At 42.6% G+C, this 18155-nt stretch overlaps 3 protein-coding genes across 7 annotated transcripts; 2 read left to right on the forward strand and 1 right to left on the reverse strand.

The window, feature by feature from the left end:
• The first annotated feature begins 89 nt into the window (after window positions 1-89).
• ncmap (non-compact myelin associated protein) lies at window positions 90-7261 on the forward strand. 3 transcript variants are annotated; one of them, XM_060052797.1, is made up of 5 exons: window positions 90-830; window positions 3192-3283; window positions 4722-4823; window positions 5701-5785; window positions 6201-7261. In XM_060052797.1, the coding sequence occupies exons 3-5, from the start codon at window positions 4736-4738 to the stop codon at window positions 6478-6480; spliced, it is 453 nt and encodes a 150-aa protein (XP_059908780.1). In that variant the 5' UTR covers window positions 90-830; window positions 3192-3283; window positions 4722-4735; the 3' UTR covers window positions 6481-7261. The 3 variants fall into 3 exon arrangements, with proteins under 3 accessions (XP_059908780.1, XP_059908779.1, XP_059908782.1); XM_060052799.1 differs by lacking the exon at window positions 90-830 and adding an exon at window positions 849-2441; XM_060052796.1 differs by lacking the exon at window positions 3192-3283 and having other exon boundaries at window positions 252-830.
• Window positions 7262-7316: 55 nt separating this feature from the next.
• On the forward strand, window positions 7317-9657 carry tmem234 (transmembrane protein 234). 2 transcript variants are annotated; one of them, XM_060052801.1, is made up of 5 exons: window positions 7317-7426; window positions 8108-8259; window positions 8353-8419; window positions 8553-8645; window positions 8898-9657. In XM_060052801.1, coding segments are annotated over exons 1-5 (432 nt in total). In that variant the 5' UTR covers window positions 7317-7425; the 3' UTR covers window positions 9017-9657. The 2 variants fall into 2 exon arrangements, with proteins under 2 accessions (XP_059908784.1, XP_059908783.1); XM_060052800.1 differs by lacking the exon at window positions 7317-7426 and adding an exon at window positions 7658-7892.
• On the reverse strand, window positions 9139-17937 carry dcdc2b (doublecortin domain containing 2B). Of its 2 annotated transcripts, none has more exons than XM_060052791.1 (17): window positions 17917-17937; window positions 17090-17211; window positions 15631-16350; window positions 14985-15271; window positions 14605-14656; window positions 12846-12916; window positions 12603-12734; window positions 12137-12268; window positions 11951-11978; window positions 11769-11834; window positions 11459-11606; window positions 11205-11317; window positions 10903-10974; window positions 10527-10640; window positions 10363-10431; window positions 10032-10172; window positions 9139-9930 (listed from the first exon to the last, which is right to left on the reverse strand). In XM_060052791.1, exons 4-17 carry the CDS (start codon window positions 15269-15271, stop codon window positions 9865-9867), a joined length of 1491 nt encoding a protein of 496 aa, XP_059908774.1. In that variant the 5' UTR covers window positions 15631-16350; window positions 17090-17211; window positions 17917-17937; the 3' UTR covers window positions 9139-9864. The 2 variants fall into 2 exon arrangements, with proteins under 2 accessions (XP_059908774.1, XP_059908775.1); XM_060052792.1 differs by having other exon boundaries at window positions 10363-10414; window positions 10516-10640.
• Window positions 17938-18155: the final 218 nt, after the last annotated feature.

Raw genomic sequence — 18155 nt, forward strand, 5'->3', positions numbered from 1 at the left:
ATGTAATGTAGTAATGTTTGATAACACAATTGAAAGCCATACATTTGTCCAGAGATACAAAAAAGTGCACATGAACAGAGGCACACGCGCGCGCACACACACACACACACACACACACACACACACACACACACACACACACACACACACACACACACACACACACACACACACACACACACACACACACACACACACACACACACACACACACACACACAGCCAGACACAGCCACACCCAGTACACCCAGACAGTACAGGGTGTAAATGTAGCAGAGAGAGGGCGACCCATTAAAGAAAGCAGAGCATGGAGTGAGAGCTCGGCTTTTGATCCGAGAAAACGGCACGCCTAGGGGTCACGCGGAGGGACCTGAAAAACCAGCTGGCTGAAATCATGACGCTCCGCGAGCCGCAGTCAGAGAGTAACCAGGAGACATGGAGTCTATCCTCTTCTTTGTACGCTTAGATTCACACTAGTGTTAACTTTTCACTTGTCGTTGCTGTTGTTTTTGGCAGTTTATGTGTTTTATTGGTTTACTTACGCTACCTTAAACTCTTCTCGTGGCAACTTTTTTTTCTCGAGGATTTTCACCTCTGCATACCGAAGATACCTTGCGTGAACGCGGCAGGTGTCAGCTCTTCAGCGGCACTGGAGCACTGATTAATTTGTTCGTTGCTGCTGAAGCGTCGACAGCCCTCTCACATCAGACCCGAACACGGCGGACTATGCCCCCCTCGGTCGGCTGAGGGAGAGGGGGCTAGGTGCTGCTCTATTTGGCTCCCACCTGCACACTGAGGACCAAATCAAAGCTACGACGCCAGACATCTTGGTACGGTTAAAACTTTTAAAATAGATATTGTTACTGTGTAGTAAACTTTGTGTAGATACGTAGCTATTAGAGCATAGTGCTGGTTTGTTTGTTATCCACGGACACATGCTTTCAATGTGCTGCTGGTTATAACCCGAGTATAGCCTCCTAGGCCCACGATGGGTAGCCTACTTTGTCTTTTGTTCATCTTGTGTGTGTGTGTGTGTGTGTGTGTGTGTGTGTGTGTGTGTGTGTGTGTGTGTGTGTGTGTGTGTGTGTGTGTGTGTGTGTGTGTGTGTGTGTGTGTGTGTGTGTGTGTGTGTGTGTGTGTGTGTGTGTGAAGAGGGGATCTTTTGGAAAACAAAAGGTGAGTCTCGGGTGAAACGGTGCGGATGGATAAAGCAAAGACAACACAATGATGACACTTTTGTTCATTTATCAGAGGGGTTGTACAGAATACCAACCGTAGGCTATTCGTTTTTTTTTGTATTCTTCATACGTTTAAGATATTTGTATACATATCTAAACCTATTTGTTATGCACATGAATAATGATGTGATACATTGTAATTGTAACATAAATGATCACACATGGCATAAAGATGTAGGTATGCCCCCCCCGCGCCCTTTATGTATTATTTATTCTTCCATGGCATGATAATGTCCTGTCTTCATAATAATTACTGAATTAGTTAAGATATTAGATAGGGCTCAAAAGGTCAAAAAAGAGGTGCTCAGAATACCGAGCTCACTGGGCACCGGTCTGTCTAGTTTACCTTATATTCAGACCAAGTCAAATGCAGGGCTGCTGAGAATGGGATATGGATTAAACTGTTTTACCACAGTATACACTCTCCACCGGTTCAAATAGTGAACTGCAACAGCAAATTAGCGAATAAGACCTAGATGGACACACCTGATGACAGTGAAGGTTGTCATCACTGTTGACCTTATTCTCCTCTTCCTTCTCCTCGTCCTCTGCTCTCTGACATGACGCTGCTGTGTGATGCAGTGCCATCAGACGCAAGCAGTCACCTCCTGCCTCCTGCACCCTGCTTATACCAGGCCCTGGTATCTGATTGGCTACTTCTATATTTACCAACTTTATTTTTGAGGAAGGTCCTGCTTTGAATGTGTCGAGGATTAAACCCACTGAGGTTTTAATGCGTGCGTGCGTGTGTGTTCGTGCATATGTGCATGTTTGTTTGTTAAATAACGTCTGGCTAGTTATCAGTTTAGTTTTTTTCTTTCACATAAAAAGAGGAAATGCTCGGTGAGGGTTAGAGTCGCGTATCGAGTGTACGTGTCCCTGGTCATACCAATGAAAACAATGCGTGTTTGCTGATAAAAAGAGGACGTTGAATCTGCAGTGTAACTGAATAGCCGGCCTTTGTGGAATGATAGCCTATGCAAACCACAATAGGTTTCAAAGTTGACTTTTACTTCCCCACATGTGTTTGGTAACCCTTTCACTCCAGAAAAAATCCATAGTTCCTTATTATCTGGGCAAACAGCCCCATTCGAGACGTAATCTCTTACCGACTAATCAAAGCCGTGTCTTCAGCAAATAGCCTGGCGAATAGCGAGTCAACATCAGGGACGAGTGATTGCGCAATATTTGTCACGGAAGAGGGTAATACAGCACAATATACAGGACTATTAGATCACTGATGATGATGAAACGGCCAATAGAATCTCCCCCCTCCACTCGTTCGGCAAGCAAAAGAGAGCAAATTGTTGTCTCCATTTATTCGATAAATCCAAATTGGTTGTGACGGGGCGGGGGGGCTATAAATCCAGCTATAATCTCAATTTCAACTCAGTTTGATTTATGGCACATTAAAAACAAATAGGTTGAACATACATTGAATTTACTGCCCCCAAGAAAAAGTTTAAATCAAACATCCGTCCATTTGTCCTGATACTATTCTCAGGCTTCGTTGTCAATAGTGTAATCTCGTTTTAGAAAGTGTGTGAAAAACAACACAGGCATAGGTCAGGGCCAATACATTGCTCAAGTCTTTTGTTGTTTGTGTGTCAGCCAAGTCGCGTTGGACATGGAAGTAGTAGATCTCTCTCACCAGAGCAGAGCTCTGAATGGCTTGAATGGAAGGGAAACATATCCCAGCTCACATCAGACAACAACAGAGAAAGTGTTGACACATTTTTTAAATTAACAGTGATAAACAAATCTCAATTATACAGCAACAGCGGGAGTGTATTCATGTGTGTGTGTGTGTGTGTGTGTTTGTCTCACACAGTAAGCTGCAACTATACCAGACCTGCTCTTCCTTGTACTTCAAACAAGAGAAAATGCAAATTGTGTTATTTTATGAAGTGCCTAATATAACTGTGGTGTCCTTTACTCTTTCCGTTTCACCAGCTGGCTTGGGAACTGTAATAAGGGAACTGCTTGTTGTAAAGTAGACACTGTCTTTGAAACAAACCAACTTCAGGTGTATCATATATGAAAAGGTAACACAATTTCATAATCATTTTGGGTGTGACGACCTGTTGAAACTATACAGATCTGAACTGGAGAATTCCCGTTGTTTGAGGAAACTCTGTCTGATTCAGAAAGTACAGAGCTCTTCTGAGTCATGTTTTATATGACTCAAACATCAAAACATTTTATTTGACAGCAAACATCATGTTTGTCGGGGTACCTGCCAGAAATCAATTAGAACCCCAGAAGGACAGAGTTTCTGCCCAATAACGCTCATTGTGAAAGAACCTGCAATTACGAGGAAGCATACTACTTACCCAACAATTTATCCCAATTTTACGGTTTAATTGGATGTCGTTAGCTCTCATATTTTTAATTTATTCATCATCATCGTCATTGTCGTCTGTCATTCGTCATTCTTTTTCATTTTGAGGGGGGGACAATGAGGGACAATGCGTTCACATACAGAGTAGACATGAGATGTCAGACCAAACAAAATCATTTTTGTTGATTTTTATTTTTTTTAGTCTGTAGCAATATGTGTACCCCGCATACATGTAGCCCTGTTTTCAGTTACTGGTCGACGGTTCTATTAATGTAGCCTTAATTCGTTTTTTCTTGGAGAAAACCCTATTGTGTTTGTCTTAATTCCTCCAGATTATTTACTTTGCAATCAAGCATACATTCTTTGCTCAGTTAACAGACAATCATGTTTTCACGCACACATTTGTCATCATTAGATATTAATGTGAGTGTGTGTTTCTGTGTGTGTTTGCCGGGTGTGAGACAGGGACAGAGACTGACTGACAGACCATTAGCTGTGAGATCTTTGCACTGAAAAATGAGCTAAACCTGAACACACAGTCTCCTGTGTGTTGCTAACACATTTAACTTCCATCTTGCCGCTTAACCAAGATCCACAGTTTTGGGTGCCTCCCTTCATACCTGTATGGTGGAAAAGTAATTATTTGTGAGCTAAGCTGTGCTTGTATTAACCTGTAAGTCACAATGCAGCATGTGTATTTGGTTCATATGTTAACTTGGTCAACACCCTGTGAGTTACCGTTGTATTGTCAAAAGTATGACACCTCAATCAGCCTGAATTGCCTTCATGTTCAAGGTCAAATTTATTCAGACAGATAAATAATTGTTTGTTGTGACGTAGGTGCTGCACAAACAGCAATAGAAGACCACATGGCACACAATCAATGTTAATTGTATGCCTGTGCATACGCTTACAGGCTGACATAATGTGATCTTTTAAAGACCACAATCTGAGGAGTGTTACTTTTACAAGATAAGGCAGGACACCTGTAGTTTATGGTTCCAGTAGCACTTAGAAGAGCAAAATGGAATACACTGCATTGTTATATTCCTAAAAGGATGTTTGTGCTGCATAAATACGACCTTTAATGGTTAAACACTGCTTTAACCAACATCTTAAATTTTTTTTTTTTCAATCTCCAGGTATTTGCTGGAAAATGCAAGCTCCAACCACCGTACCTGGGAGCAGCTTCACCACTGACAAGGCCAACGTAACCAAGTCCCAGGAACAGATTCTTATTCAGAGTAAGGCGTGTGTGTGTGTGTGTGTGTGTGTGTGTGTGTGTGTGTGTGTGTGTGTGTGTGTGTGTGTGTGTGCGTGTGTGTGTTTATGTGTGTGTGTGTGTGTGTGTGTGTGTGTGTGTGTGTGTGTGTGTGTGTGTGTGTGTGTGTGTGTGTGTGTGTGTGTGTGCGTGAGTGTGTGGTTGCGTGCTCCCGTGTGTTGGTTTGCGTGTGTGAGTGTGTTTCTGCTTGATTGGTTGTATGACCAACACCATGTTGGTTATGTCTGTTTGATAATGTTTCTGTGGTGTGTGTGTGTGTGCATGTGTGCGTGTGTGTGTGTGTGTGTGTGTGTGTGTGGGGGGGGGGTCTATTTCCTAAATAACAATATTTTGCATGTTACAATGTTGGAAGCTACATTAAGGCTTTCATTCTAAGTAAGTTAAAGCAGGTGTGTAGAGATTTTAAGTGTTGGGTGTGTAAATCCTGGAGGCCTTCATCAGAGGAATTCCATAATTGCAATTATCACTTACACATATTATGTATGGGGAGATCTGCCAGAACTCAACTGAGAAATGTAGAACATGTAGAATATCTTGCTAACATCGTTAATGGTCTCCCTTTCTCTCCCTCTCTAACTCTGTCTGTCTCTCTCTCTCTCTCTCTCTCTCTCTCTCTCTCTCTTTCTCTCTCTCTCTCGCTCACTCTCCCTCTCTCTCTCTCTCTCTCTCTCTCTCTCTCTCTCTCTCTCTTCTCTCTCTCTCTCTCTCTCGCTCACTCTCCCTCTCTCTCTCTCTCTCTCTCTCTCTCTCTCTCTCTCTCTCTCTCTCTCTCTCTCTCTCTCTCTCTCTCTCTCTCTCTCTCTCTCTCTATCTCCATCGCTAACCTCTTCTCCTCTCAGGCTCCGGAGCGATGGTAGCAGTCATCGTATTAGGCGTTATCATTATTCTGGCAATTCTGCTCATCATCCTAAAGACCTACAACAAGTCAGGCACCATTCATTCCATAAAGGCATATTTATGATTACATTGTAATTGCACACTATGAACGACCCGACCTACTGTTGCACTTGTTCAATAGTAATATGTGTATACATAAACAATATAGACTTCTATTAGCGTCCCACTAGCTATATGTAATGCAGGTATGAGAAAATAGAATAAACATATTTCATCCTATAATAATAATAACAATAATAATAACGATAATACAATTGTATCAGTGCGACTTCAGTGTAATCCTATTAAAACACGATCGCATCATAAACTTGATTGCTGCTTAGCACTGCGATCCTAGCACACCTTTTACATTAATCACGCACATGAATGTCCTCTTGCGAAAGAGGTAAGTCCTACGAGGCTACTCATCTAAAGAGATCCACTGTTCCTCCGTCTTCCACAGGCACACCCACGTGTCTAGAATGCTGGGCACCTCCAAATCACGGCAGAAGCTGTCCTCGGCGTCCACAGCAGTTACCCAGCCGACCTACACGGCCGCGGGGAACCCAGAGATCTCCTCCGTGTCGGGTAGCGTCGTCCACCGCTACGGCTCGACGCGCGAGAACGGCTTCCACGCCGCGGAGCTGAGCGACACGCAGCTCAACGACATAGAGATGTTCAGCACGCACAGCGGCTCCACCGTGGTCACGATACACGACCCCATGTCGCTGGAGAACACATAGAAGGAGGTGCCAGGACAGTGACTTTGAATCCGTTTTGGTGCAACAGAAGGAAGTCCATGTAAATATACTCAAGGATCCATTGACCGAATTTGTGTGTGTGTGTGTGTGTGTGTGTGTGTGTGTGTGTGTGTGTGTGTGTGTGTGTGTGTGTGTGTGTGTGTGTGTGTGTGTGTGTGTGTGTGTGTGTGTGTGTGGGTGCATGTTCGAGCGCTACCTGTTTTCTCGTGAAACATACTGTACAGGGGCCGACTGAATACTGTGTGAAAAATGAAGGCACCGAATGAAATGTCTTGTGTGAAGGAATATTTATCAACTGAGCCGCTGACTATGATGGCACAGATTATGAGGCAGAGTCTATTAAGGAACACATTACAAAAATACAAAACAACATGGAAACAAATACACAAATCATACATACATAATAAATATACTGTACATGAAGTCAGATAATTAAAGCAGAACTTTTTGGTTGAAGGATTAAAAATGATATTTTTATAAGTTGATAGAGACTGAAGTCAGTGTACGGAAATATGAAAGAACGTAATAGTTCAACTGTCGTGTACCAAGGGGGATTTATTACACGCTTTCTTTCACAAAAAAGGTGACTTGGGTGTATGTGTTGTGCAATATCATCCTAGGTGTGTCCTGACAGGTTTCATGTCCCAGGGTTATTCTCGAGTCTAGCGTGACCCTAAAATGGCAGATGGAAGAAATATATAATGTTGGCAGATGGTTAATGGCCGTACCATGCCTGTATATATTAAACATATATACAAATCAATTATAGTTTTTTGGAACTTTTGTATGATGAAACACTGCAAACTTTATTCTTTAAGGAATCTTGACTTTGAGCATCTCAAACCATCACCGCTATTTCCGTCAAATGTGGATAAGATGCTAGACTCAAGAGCATTCATGGAAAAACTGTTTTGCTGAATACCTCTAAGTAAGTATTTATCTTGTTCTGAATTATTTATCCAAATAAAATAATTAAAAATAAAGCGTTTAAGTTCAAATGTTTGGTGCAATATTTAGGTTCATGAAACTCGAGAAAGAATCTTATAAATGTAAACCAAGGAATTGCAACAGGTGGGGTACTGTATTGCAGCTCTGGCGCCACCTGCTGGTATTGTTGAATTCTACAACGTATTAAATGCATCGAAATGCTGCATTCGAGTCAAGATGACGCTATTATCATCTTACGTTCTAGTCATTGATATGACTTAACACGCAATAGGTAATTGACCATTTGCTTTAGTTTACACTCACGCTTTGTTAATATTAAGATAAACGTATAAGCAATTCGTGCAACTAGAAGATTTCTGTATGTTCTGCGAAATCACAATTGATTAACTCAACTGTGCGACTTGAACGCAACTATTTCCGTGTTTACATCACAATGGTATCCGTCGGTGAGTGTATAATATCTCTTAAATGTTTCCATGTTTCTTTATAGTAATAGAAACCCAAATAATGTTTAACGTCGAAGGTTTAGGAGCGCCATTCGTCTCTTGCTTAAAATCACGGGACGCTGTTTACGAAAACAGATTGGTTATTAATAATTATACACGTGTGTAGCAATTGAAATGGGCATTGGTTAACGCGTGTTATTACGACTGTGTTTTAGTGGAGGTCCTGTGCCTCTTGCTGGTGGCGATATTATGGGGCTGCACCAACCCCTTCCTGAAAAGGGGCACGGAAGGAATAGAGCATGTGAAAAGAACCAACAAGGTTTTACAAGTTCTGGCGGAAGTCAAGTTCCTATTCCTTAATCTCCAGGTAAACACACCTCGACCAGGGAAATAAAAAAAAATCCTGGTCGATTAAAGTAGATTTAATTACACTTTTTTAATTGCATGTTTTCTTATGCAGTATTTGGTCCCATTCCTTCTGAACCAGCTGGGGTCGTTGGTTTACTATTTCACCCTGGCCACAACAGGTAGGCTAAGATAGGCCAACTCGATGCAATATTATTGTGTTGATTATTATTGGTATGACTTTTTATTGGCCTTGCAAGATACAACTGTGTCATTGTAAGGTAAACGATTCCAACGTTGCCTTTGTGCTTCCAGATTTATCCCTAGCTGTTCCTGTGACCAACTCCCTGACTTTCCTTTTAACTGTGCTTACTGGCAAGATTCTTGGCGAAGAGTTTGGAGGCAAACGTACGTACGTTTTTAGCTTCCTTTATTTACTGGGTTCGAGTAAGACTAAAAACAAATTTTGCAACAACATGTAGGAACAAACATTTTAATTAGTACTTTCTATATATGACTAGATTATGCTATTTCATTGTAGTCTAGGTTCTTTATATTTTAAACCCAAAACAAACAGTGACACATTGGAATCCAAATTTGCACGTTTACGCTTAGCTCTCCTCCTCTCATTTTACTACTATATGCTCCTCCTCTCTTCAGGAGCTGTCGGGGGAATGGTCCTTACCATGGTAGGCATCACTCTGTGCATCGTAAGCTCCATCAGGGACACGCCCATCCTCAGCAGTGAACGGAACCAGGCAGATGCCACTCTTCAATAAGGAACTCTTCCCTTTTCATCATCAATCATCACGCTTTATAATGATTCACATGTGTTTATCCTCCAGTGAGGAGGTGCCCCGTCAGGTAACAAGGATCATGGAATTGATCGTTTTTTGGCAAAGTATTAGGATGAAATACAAAAAAAGAATCAAAGACTAGGGTATAAGCCCTGGCCCACTCCTCCTGTTAAATAGGCTGAGCCCTGGGTTCACATAGGGTTCACTTCAGCGCTGAAGCAGATTTACAGCCCCTGAATAGAATTTCCTGCTCGTTAACTTGTACTTTACGGCACTGAACGCCTTTACTGGCATCTATACAGACACTATAGAAACCACATACAAAAAGGGTGATGGTTGAACGCGAACAAACAAACTGTCATTGCCTTTTCACGGGGGCTGTCTTACTGTCTTACTAGTGTCCGCTGTGATCTGTGACCGTTAGTGTTGAGAGCAAACGCAAGCATGGTGAAATGAACAATTTACATAACATAGGTATATTTTTTATATATATTTTTTGCTTTTGCTATGTGGTGGGCCCTGCTGAATAGTTGTTTATTTCCATAAAAAGGTTATTTGGGCATTCTGTATGCATTTTGTTTAATATATATGAATGTATAATGTAATAAATTAATATTCAGCAACTCTCTATTTCCCAGTCAATAGCTGCGTCACAGTTGTAACATAAAGTCATTGGTCTCACACAGTATTGTGTTTTAGATGTACTTCACACAGACATGAATATTCGTTAACCAGTGTAGGTCGTTGTAGGTATACGGCTCATACTTTGCACTCAGTAGTCATCGTTATTCACACAGTACATTTTAGGTAGTTATTTGGTTGATAGGACCTCAGTTTTTGGTCACTGGTGCATCGGATGTTTCCATTATGTCCGCTTGGGACTTTGGTAAAGACTCCTGTTGGGACAATAAAAACAGGCCAATGACAAAAGCTAAAAAATAACTGCTACTGGAAATGTAGTTGAAGTTACAATACAGTGACTTTTGTTTTGTAAAACCTTTGAGTTTGGGGATTGTGGACTTGATCCGTATCCTTCCACTGCCCTGTTTTTCTCTTCGACCTGTCCACTTCTTGAGGCCAGGGATGTGGAGGAAGACACCCTTGGGATGGCAGCCGTTTGTTCTTGCCCGAGATCAGCCTGACGGCAGAGGGAAAGTGTCCGATCTAATCAATCTTTTATGCTAAGCAGAATAGCAACTGTAAAAGGGACCATCCACTCACTCAACTGAATGCAAGAACCTTGTGGACTTTACTTAAAATGACAGTTTTTAGGACAATTATGATCAAATAGGCGAGTTTAACAACAACAAAAAAGCTGGCACACTTACCTGGGGGCCTTTGTGCTGCTCAACTTCTTGCACTTTGTTCATGTTGGTCACCCTGAGCTCTGGGTGCTTCTACACAAAGACAATGCATCCAAATTATTGATGCATCTTTTTTTTGTCCTCCCTTTTAGTGAAGACACACAGCCTTGTATTAACGGTGCAAATACCTGGTATAGTTGAGTTTCATTTTGAAACTGTATGCTGGAATCTCTTTGCGGGGGCGTGCTTGATCTGAGGGGCTCTGGTGAGCCATCTGTTGTCATCATCTTTCCATTTATTAGCTGAGATGTAATAGCCATAATGCAGTTATCAGATGCATTCAAGAATACATTTAAGAATTATAATTCTATATGTATTCCAACACTAGCCCAAGGTATTGTCCAGGATGCAATGATGAAATCAATTGTAATCAAACTGTCAATGTGATCATGTTTTTTTAATTCATTGCCAGGATAGAACCACATAGACCATATAATTGTGGGATGTTCAATACAACACAAGCCCGGAATTATGCCTTGGCTTGGCTTGATCTGACTTGCTCACCTTCTCGTTGTTCTGAGGCTGAACATCAGCATCATGGCTTTTCTCTTCATCCTCCACCACTTCTGCTACTATCTGGTGACAAAGATGGAGTTACGTGAAGTTAAGGGATTTACATTTGTATATCTATATATTTTTAATTGTATAATTATTTTACCTTCATATTAGAAACATTTTTACACTCATACTACTATATTTTGAAACGTTAATCTTCTTATTTAAGTTATACGTGTACTTCTCCTTGCACTAGCATACCAAGCTCATTGCATTTGAATGGGAAACACATTCTGATTCAGGGGTGTTACCTGGTCCACAGGAAGCTCTGTGTGGGTGTTCTCATCCTCCGGCACCTCCTGGGCTCCTCGCACCTCCTCCCTGCGCCTCCTGCCTGCCTTGTAGTGCAAGCCGTTGGTCTGCTCTGGACCAAGGAGGCAGAAGTCAGCCGGCCGACGGATATATTCAGTGTGTAGCGTACTTGTTTGTGCTAGCAAGTGTGCAAGGGTGAAGGCATGTGTGTAAGTGTGTACACACAAGTTTGAGTTTTCCCGGGCGTCCTTACCTGGTCTGTTGCGGACCGGTACCCTGGGTTGTCCCCGGTCCCTATTGATCCTGACGGGATCCTCAGCAATTACCCTGCCCTGATTCGCTGGGGGGTTTCCGGCCTCCGTGGCCTCGTCCCCCGATGACTTCACCCTGCGACCGTCGGCCTGTCGCGTCAAGGAGGGTGCAGAAACACACATGACAAGATGGAGTCTTAGTAATTCAAAGCATAGGATGAGCCTCATGAATATGTGTTTGGTTTGATTTGATTGGAAATGCCAACACAAAATGAAGGGGAAATAAATAAATAGTGAGTGATGGTTTTGTACCAGCGGGGAATCCAGGAGAGCGAAGTCACTGAACCTGTCCACAGGACCAGTTGCTGGCTTCATCATCTGAAGGCACCGCAATTAAGATGTACTATCTTTAATATTTGTTTAGTCAAATACAGTTTTAACATAGATTGTAACATTGGGTTGCGTTGAGTAAAGAATGTAAAACCAACCATTACCTCAGCTCTTTTTTCCATCCGTTTATTTCTACAAAACAATATAATAAAAAAAAATTATGTATGAAAGTTACAGCTGCCTTTCTCAAAGAAATGTTTCAAAAAATAAGATTGGCATTTTATCTTCCTAGGCCTTGGTTCACGCAGACTATGATTTTGTTGAAACACACCATGGCGTTTTATTTTTACCTCTGCACTTTTGAAAGCCACAACTCGACGTACGGAAGCTTCCGGAACCTCTCGGTTCCCACGGCGACGTAGCACTGGCCCGTCTCCAGCTTTTCCCCCATGGTCACGGTGGCTCCATCCATAGAACACAACCTGTGCCACAAACAGCAGCATGTTTTAGAAAGATGTTTCTTTTTTATATGACATGAGTGTTATTGTAGGTAATAAATCAGTCACAAAGTAATATAAAAGACTGAATTATAAACGGAAAAATACGTACACCGATAAGACTGAACAATAAAGAAAGGGAACATGGAGAACAAAATGTGGATATTAATAAAGCAAACGGCTGGTATAAAATAAAATGGGCTGGTATGACAAACGGCAGCCCTATGCCTCTATTCCCTCTTGTATCCCCCTGTGGGTCTAACTCAATTGTGGAATGTGTGTGTGTGTGTGTGTGTGTGTGTGATTGTGGACTGCTGACCTGCGTACCGCCCCAGTCCGTAGGCTGGCCTTCTCAGTGACCATGCGGAGGACCTGCTCCAGGTCATGCTGCATGCTGCGGGGGATGATGAACCGGAACGGTGGACACAGCAGGTCACCATTACGGAAAACACTGCAGAAGACATACAACCTCCTCTTCATCTGCTTGCTTCAGGTGTGACTGCAAGGTGTGTGCTTGGTTTGTGTGTGTGTGTGTGTGTGTGTTGTAGTTTTAAGAACTCACTGTATGATGCAAGGTATTGGTATGAACTTTCTCCATTTGGCTGAGACGTTGGGCCTCTGGTTTACTCTTGCCTGTAGTGGACGATATGCACATTATCGTACAAGTGACAATGTTATAATATTGAGGACAACATCAGAATGAACCTGTACAGTCAAACAATCTTAAAAAAAAAAAAAATCTTAAATGTATTGTCGTTAAGACTTTTCATATTTCGCTATTCATTCGGCGAAGATTAGCTTTTGAGTATTCCTCTCATGGTGGATTCCAGAACTGTATCCATGGCAACATCACATCACACCGATCTCATTCCAATGAGCTCCCACAATGTGACTGATCGGAGAGCCGTAGCACGGCTGGTCTTTAAACACAAATGAGATCCCTTGACGGCAGGAGGTCGACACTAGGCCGCCCTTGAAGGTCTGAGCAAAGCAGAGCTCTGTGGTGAAAGCATCCACCACCACCACCACCAAACAGAAACAATCATAGTCGTCAGGGTTGCCCGAGGAGGGAGGCAACACACTCTGGGTAATGTCATTACATCACAGCAGAGAGGACGGCAGTGGTGGCCGTCGATGCAGAGGCGCCTGCCCAGGCACGTACACCCAGAATATAATACTAGTGCATGGGGAGCGGATGCATTGTTTCACATTGCAGGATAAGTAGTCTGCTCTAATGAGTTTGGGCACGGCTGCCGACACACCCATGCCTTCGTTTTTCCACGTAAACGACATGGAGTAACACTTCACAATGAATCAGCTTTTAACAAATGAAAATCTCCATGTCTCTGTCTCTGTCTCTGTCTCTCTGTCTGTCTCTCTGTCTGTCTCTCTGTCTCTGTCTCTGTCTCTGTCTCTCTCTCTGTCTCTGTCTCTGTCTCTGTCTCTGTCTCTGTCTCTCTGTCTGTCTCTCTGTCTCTGTCTCTGTCTCTGTCTCTGTCTCTGTCTCTGTCTCTCTGTCTGTCTCTCTGTCTCTGTCTCTGTCTCTGTCTCTGTGTCTCTGTCTCTGTCTCTCTGTCTGTCTCTCTGTCTCTGTCTCTGTCTCTGTCTCTGTCTCTGTCTCTCTCTCTCTTTCTCAGAAATGTATGAATACAAAGCCTGTAATCTTCTGTAGAACCTGGTTTATGAATGTTTCTGTTTTCTTAGAATTCTTTGTATACAGGAAAGTTTTGTATGAAATAATAAACAGGATTCGTATTCGTATTTCACACTGCGGCCCTATTGGCATAGTAATACCTCATTACTTTACTACTTAAAAAAATATTTAATCATCAACTGAGATTTAAGTGATTGATTCGATTCATTTATTACTTTACTTACTCAGAACCAATGCCCTGTGTCATGGAACCACAGATGGCTTAGATTGCTTGAATGGTTTCAAGTTGCTACTAAGTTTATTTTTTGTAATAGCTTACTAATATCTCGTTAAGAGTCAGGTTATAATGCATATGAACATTGTAAGTGCATGCTGAGACGCATACAGTCACACACACCATACGGTTAAACCATGAACACAAAAAATAACAAACATTCTATTACTAATGGTATTAATATGCATCAAAACAAGTTTGATTACAGCAGATCAAAAGAGTTTATAGTCATATGTGGCTTGTTAAAGCCATTCAATAAAAAAAGTGACACGCCACATTCCAGCAATTTACAGATATGTACTTCCTGGTTGGACTGAGGTGAATCAGTTATGGACTGTTCCGTTCAAGTTTAAAATAAACACTTGAAAGCCTACATGGGAAATCACACCTTACCTGAGTTCCTTCACGGGCAACGAAAGTTTTTTTCAATCCTGTATTCAGGTAACTGTATAAGCAAGCAAAACAATTATATTATTCATTATTTTAGGAGCAATAACGAGTATGCTGGTTTTTATGCAGTGAAAACCCAACAAAGACTCCACCTGTGTTAAAATTGTTAAAAGACAGCACAAAAAGCGTCAGACTCTGTAAGGAATCTGACAACAATACACTTGCTTAAAACCCCCAGCTTTATCGAGCAATAATTTAATAGAGAAGATAGTGTATGTTGGACGAAAACCTAAACATATACAATTCTTACGTAAAAATTGTATACAACAAGAAACCATAAAATAGTTTCCAACATATGTGCAATATTTTCTCCTGCTACTCACTCTAATTTCTTGAAGCGCTCAAAGCCAGCAGCGACATAGTGCCCTCCGGTGTGGAGGTCCTGGAAGTGGCCCACCCGGTGACCCTGCCGGGGGGTGTACAGGTTCCGGATGGCCAGGGGAGCCCCTATGTTGTGGGTCACCTCGTTTAAGAAGGCTTCCATGGTGGCCACCTGTCGCTGGTTGACCACAAACCTTCGCCCGCAGTAGAAGGGGTCTCCGTTCCTGTAGACCACCACGCTCTTCACTGGGGGGAGGAGGGATGTCCCTCCGCTGGTACCTTCTGCCATCTTGGGGGGGGGGGGGGGGGGGGGGGGGGGGGGGGGGGGGGGGAAGAGACTTCTGTAAACGTGGGCAGCCCACAGTTTGGAAAGGCACTTGTATAGTTCCCTGGTCATCTCCAACGAGTCTCCACAGACACACACACAGACACATGCACACACAGTAGACACACACAGGATACACATTTATCCACCAATACACACACACACACACACATTCCAAAGCATGTTACCACTATATCCTACACACAACAACTGTAACGGCACACAGCTTCAAGCCGCCATACACCGCACAACCTGGCAAAAGATCAACCATAAAATCCAAATTTAAACCTATAAAGGTCAAATTGGTTCCTTGTTTTCTTTACCTATTGTGGTCTGTCTGGACACGCCAGGCTCCTATCTCTCGGAGTCTCTCCTGCTCCCACGAATACACACACACATATACATAGACACGGGCACACACCACCCCACTGACGACTGTTGAGTATTTCCTGGTTGCCATGGCAGCAGGGCCAGCAAAGACTGGCTTTGTGGGCCAAACCATCAGCGGCCGCAACCACAACAAAAGCCAGAGGGAGAGAGAGAACAAGAGAATGAGAGATTGAGAGTGTGTATGTAGGAGAGAAAAAAAGATAACAAACCTATCACACATCCTTAGCCTTTTTTTTAAGAAAGGTAAGTCTGGATGACTGTGGTGTTCTATATGTGCATGTATAAAACTCAACTTAGAATTTTGGGTTTAATTCATAAATAAACTAAACTATATGGGTTTACAATGCACATACAAGACTTTGAATTATTAGGATTACTAACTCAATGTGTTATATGCTACACTGATAATATGATTTTGTTGCATAGCAACATGAGATACAGAGGTTATGTCCAATTCCTTATGAAACACAAACATTTGTGCAAAAAATATTTCAGATTCAGCATTTATAAAACAGCGTCTTTATTGTTCAATCAACACACACATACACACACACATACACACACATATTATTCGGAAAGGATGATGTGTAGTTCCGGTGACTTGGTTCCATCTTGTGTCAGGTAGCAGACAGCCACTGTTTCAGTGACAAGTACTGCAGAGAGGAAGAAGAGGTGGTAGGTGAGTGGTGGGGAGAGAGGGCGAGCAAATCATTAAAACAAACCCAAGTGCTTCACTGCCACTTCATATCCTACGTATTCAAAAGGATAGTTAAGTTCAGCCAGTGAGTTGATACGCTGACACGTCAACAACTGATATCGGCGCGAACATGTTATCAACATGGGTGTCAGTGTTGTGAGAAGACGTCTGGACGCTTGATAAGCTGCTTTCAGTTGATATTCTCCTGATGGGCCGTATGTCTGAACATCATATCCTGACATTTGGACCCTGAAATTCTCCTGAAGAAATACTACCCCATAGAGGATAGGAACCATGATGGAATGCTTGATAGAGGGGGACCATGACGGTACGCTTGCTTGCACGCGTTGGACAGGGTTTTACTTTACAGGCTACCTCAGTCCATGCCATGCTTTGATACATGGCTTGGAACTGGTTTAGGGAGAGTGACAGTACAATACAATGTCACAACAATAATAGGAATGAATGGCTGTTGCGTATGACTCAATACGATTTGTGACTACAGGCCCCTTGACAACATCAAAACGTCATGGATTTTTAGAAAAAAATATCGCCTTGTTACGATACATCGAATATAAGGAGGTCAATTTGAGATAACAAATGTATAATGTATTAATTACATCTATCTACAGTATATTTTCCCCGAGCTGCCACTGCTCACACACTACATGAATCATTATTATCGTTTATTTTACCTTTTTCCTGCTGCCGATGGCCTGTTGGAGCCACAGCAACTCCATAGACAAGGTGCTTCTATGGAGACGCAGGGCTTCTTGTGTTAGCGGAACATCTTGGGCCGGGTGGTGCTGCAGGGGACCTTGAAGAACCGTGACACAGACATCAGTGAGCGTTGTGTCGCTAATACTGTTAAGACAAGTGGTCAGAGACAGAGTGGGTCCATTGACCTCCTACACTAACACCCGCCTACGGGATGTCTACATCTTGACGTGTAATGTTTCTACCATATACAATACTTGGTTATACTATGTCATTTAGTCATCTACACATTTACATTTAGGGCATTTAGCGGACGCAAAGCGGCTTACATCAGTTGATAGACACATTGACACACCGACGACAGAGTCAACCATGCAAGGCGACAGCCAGCTCGTCAGGAGCAGTTAGGGTTAAGTGTCTTGCTCAGGGACACATCAACACACCTAAGTCTAATTAGTACCACTATGCCCATCTACTTCTTACATTTTGACCAATTAGTCATTTAGGAGATGGTGATCTACAGGTAGGTAGAGAGGCCATTGGTGTTCAAATCCAAGTTGTGTTCTGCTGGATGGGTAATAACACCATAGCAACTACTAAACGATTCACTATCCATATATGTATTTGTGGTTTGTATGTTACCGTGTGTACAACAGGCTGCTCGAACAAATTGCCCCTAGTGGGATCAATAAAGTTGTTTGTATTGCATTGTATATTTCTCCCCTACATCATTGAACAATGATCGACAGTTCAGGGTACCATTCACAGCCAAGGATAGACCCACCAATGGTCGTTAGCATCTCACCTCTTTGAGTTGGAGCGAAGCCTGTGTCCAGCTCTTCACTTCTCCACATTGTTGAGGTGGTGGAGTCTCCTATGCTTCCCCGACCGTCGCGGTCTGAGTGGCCGACGTCAGCAGGGAGAGCTGGAGAACACTCCCTGGGCGAAGCGGGCTGTTTCTGGAAGTGCAAACCATCTCTCTCTGCCTCGATTTTCTCTGTAAATAGTTGTTGACGTGGTTCTTCCTCAGTTTTGTCCAATAGT

This window comes from Gadus macrocephalus, chromosome 5 (assembly GCF_031168955.1).
Source record: "Gadus macrocephalus chromosome 5, ASM3116895v1".
NCBI lineage: Eukaryota > Metazoa > Chordata > Actinopteri > Gadiformes > Gadidae > Gadus > Gadus macrocephalus.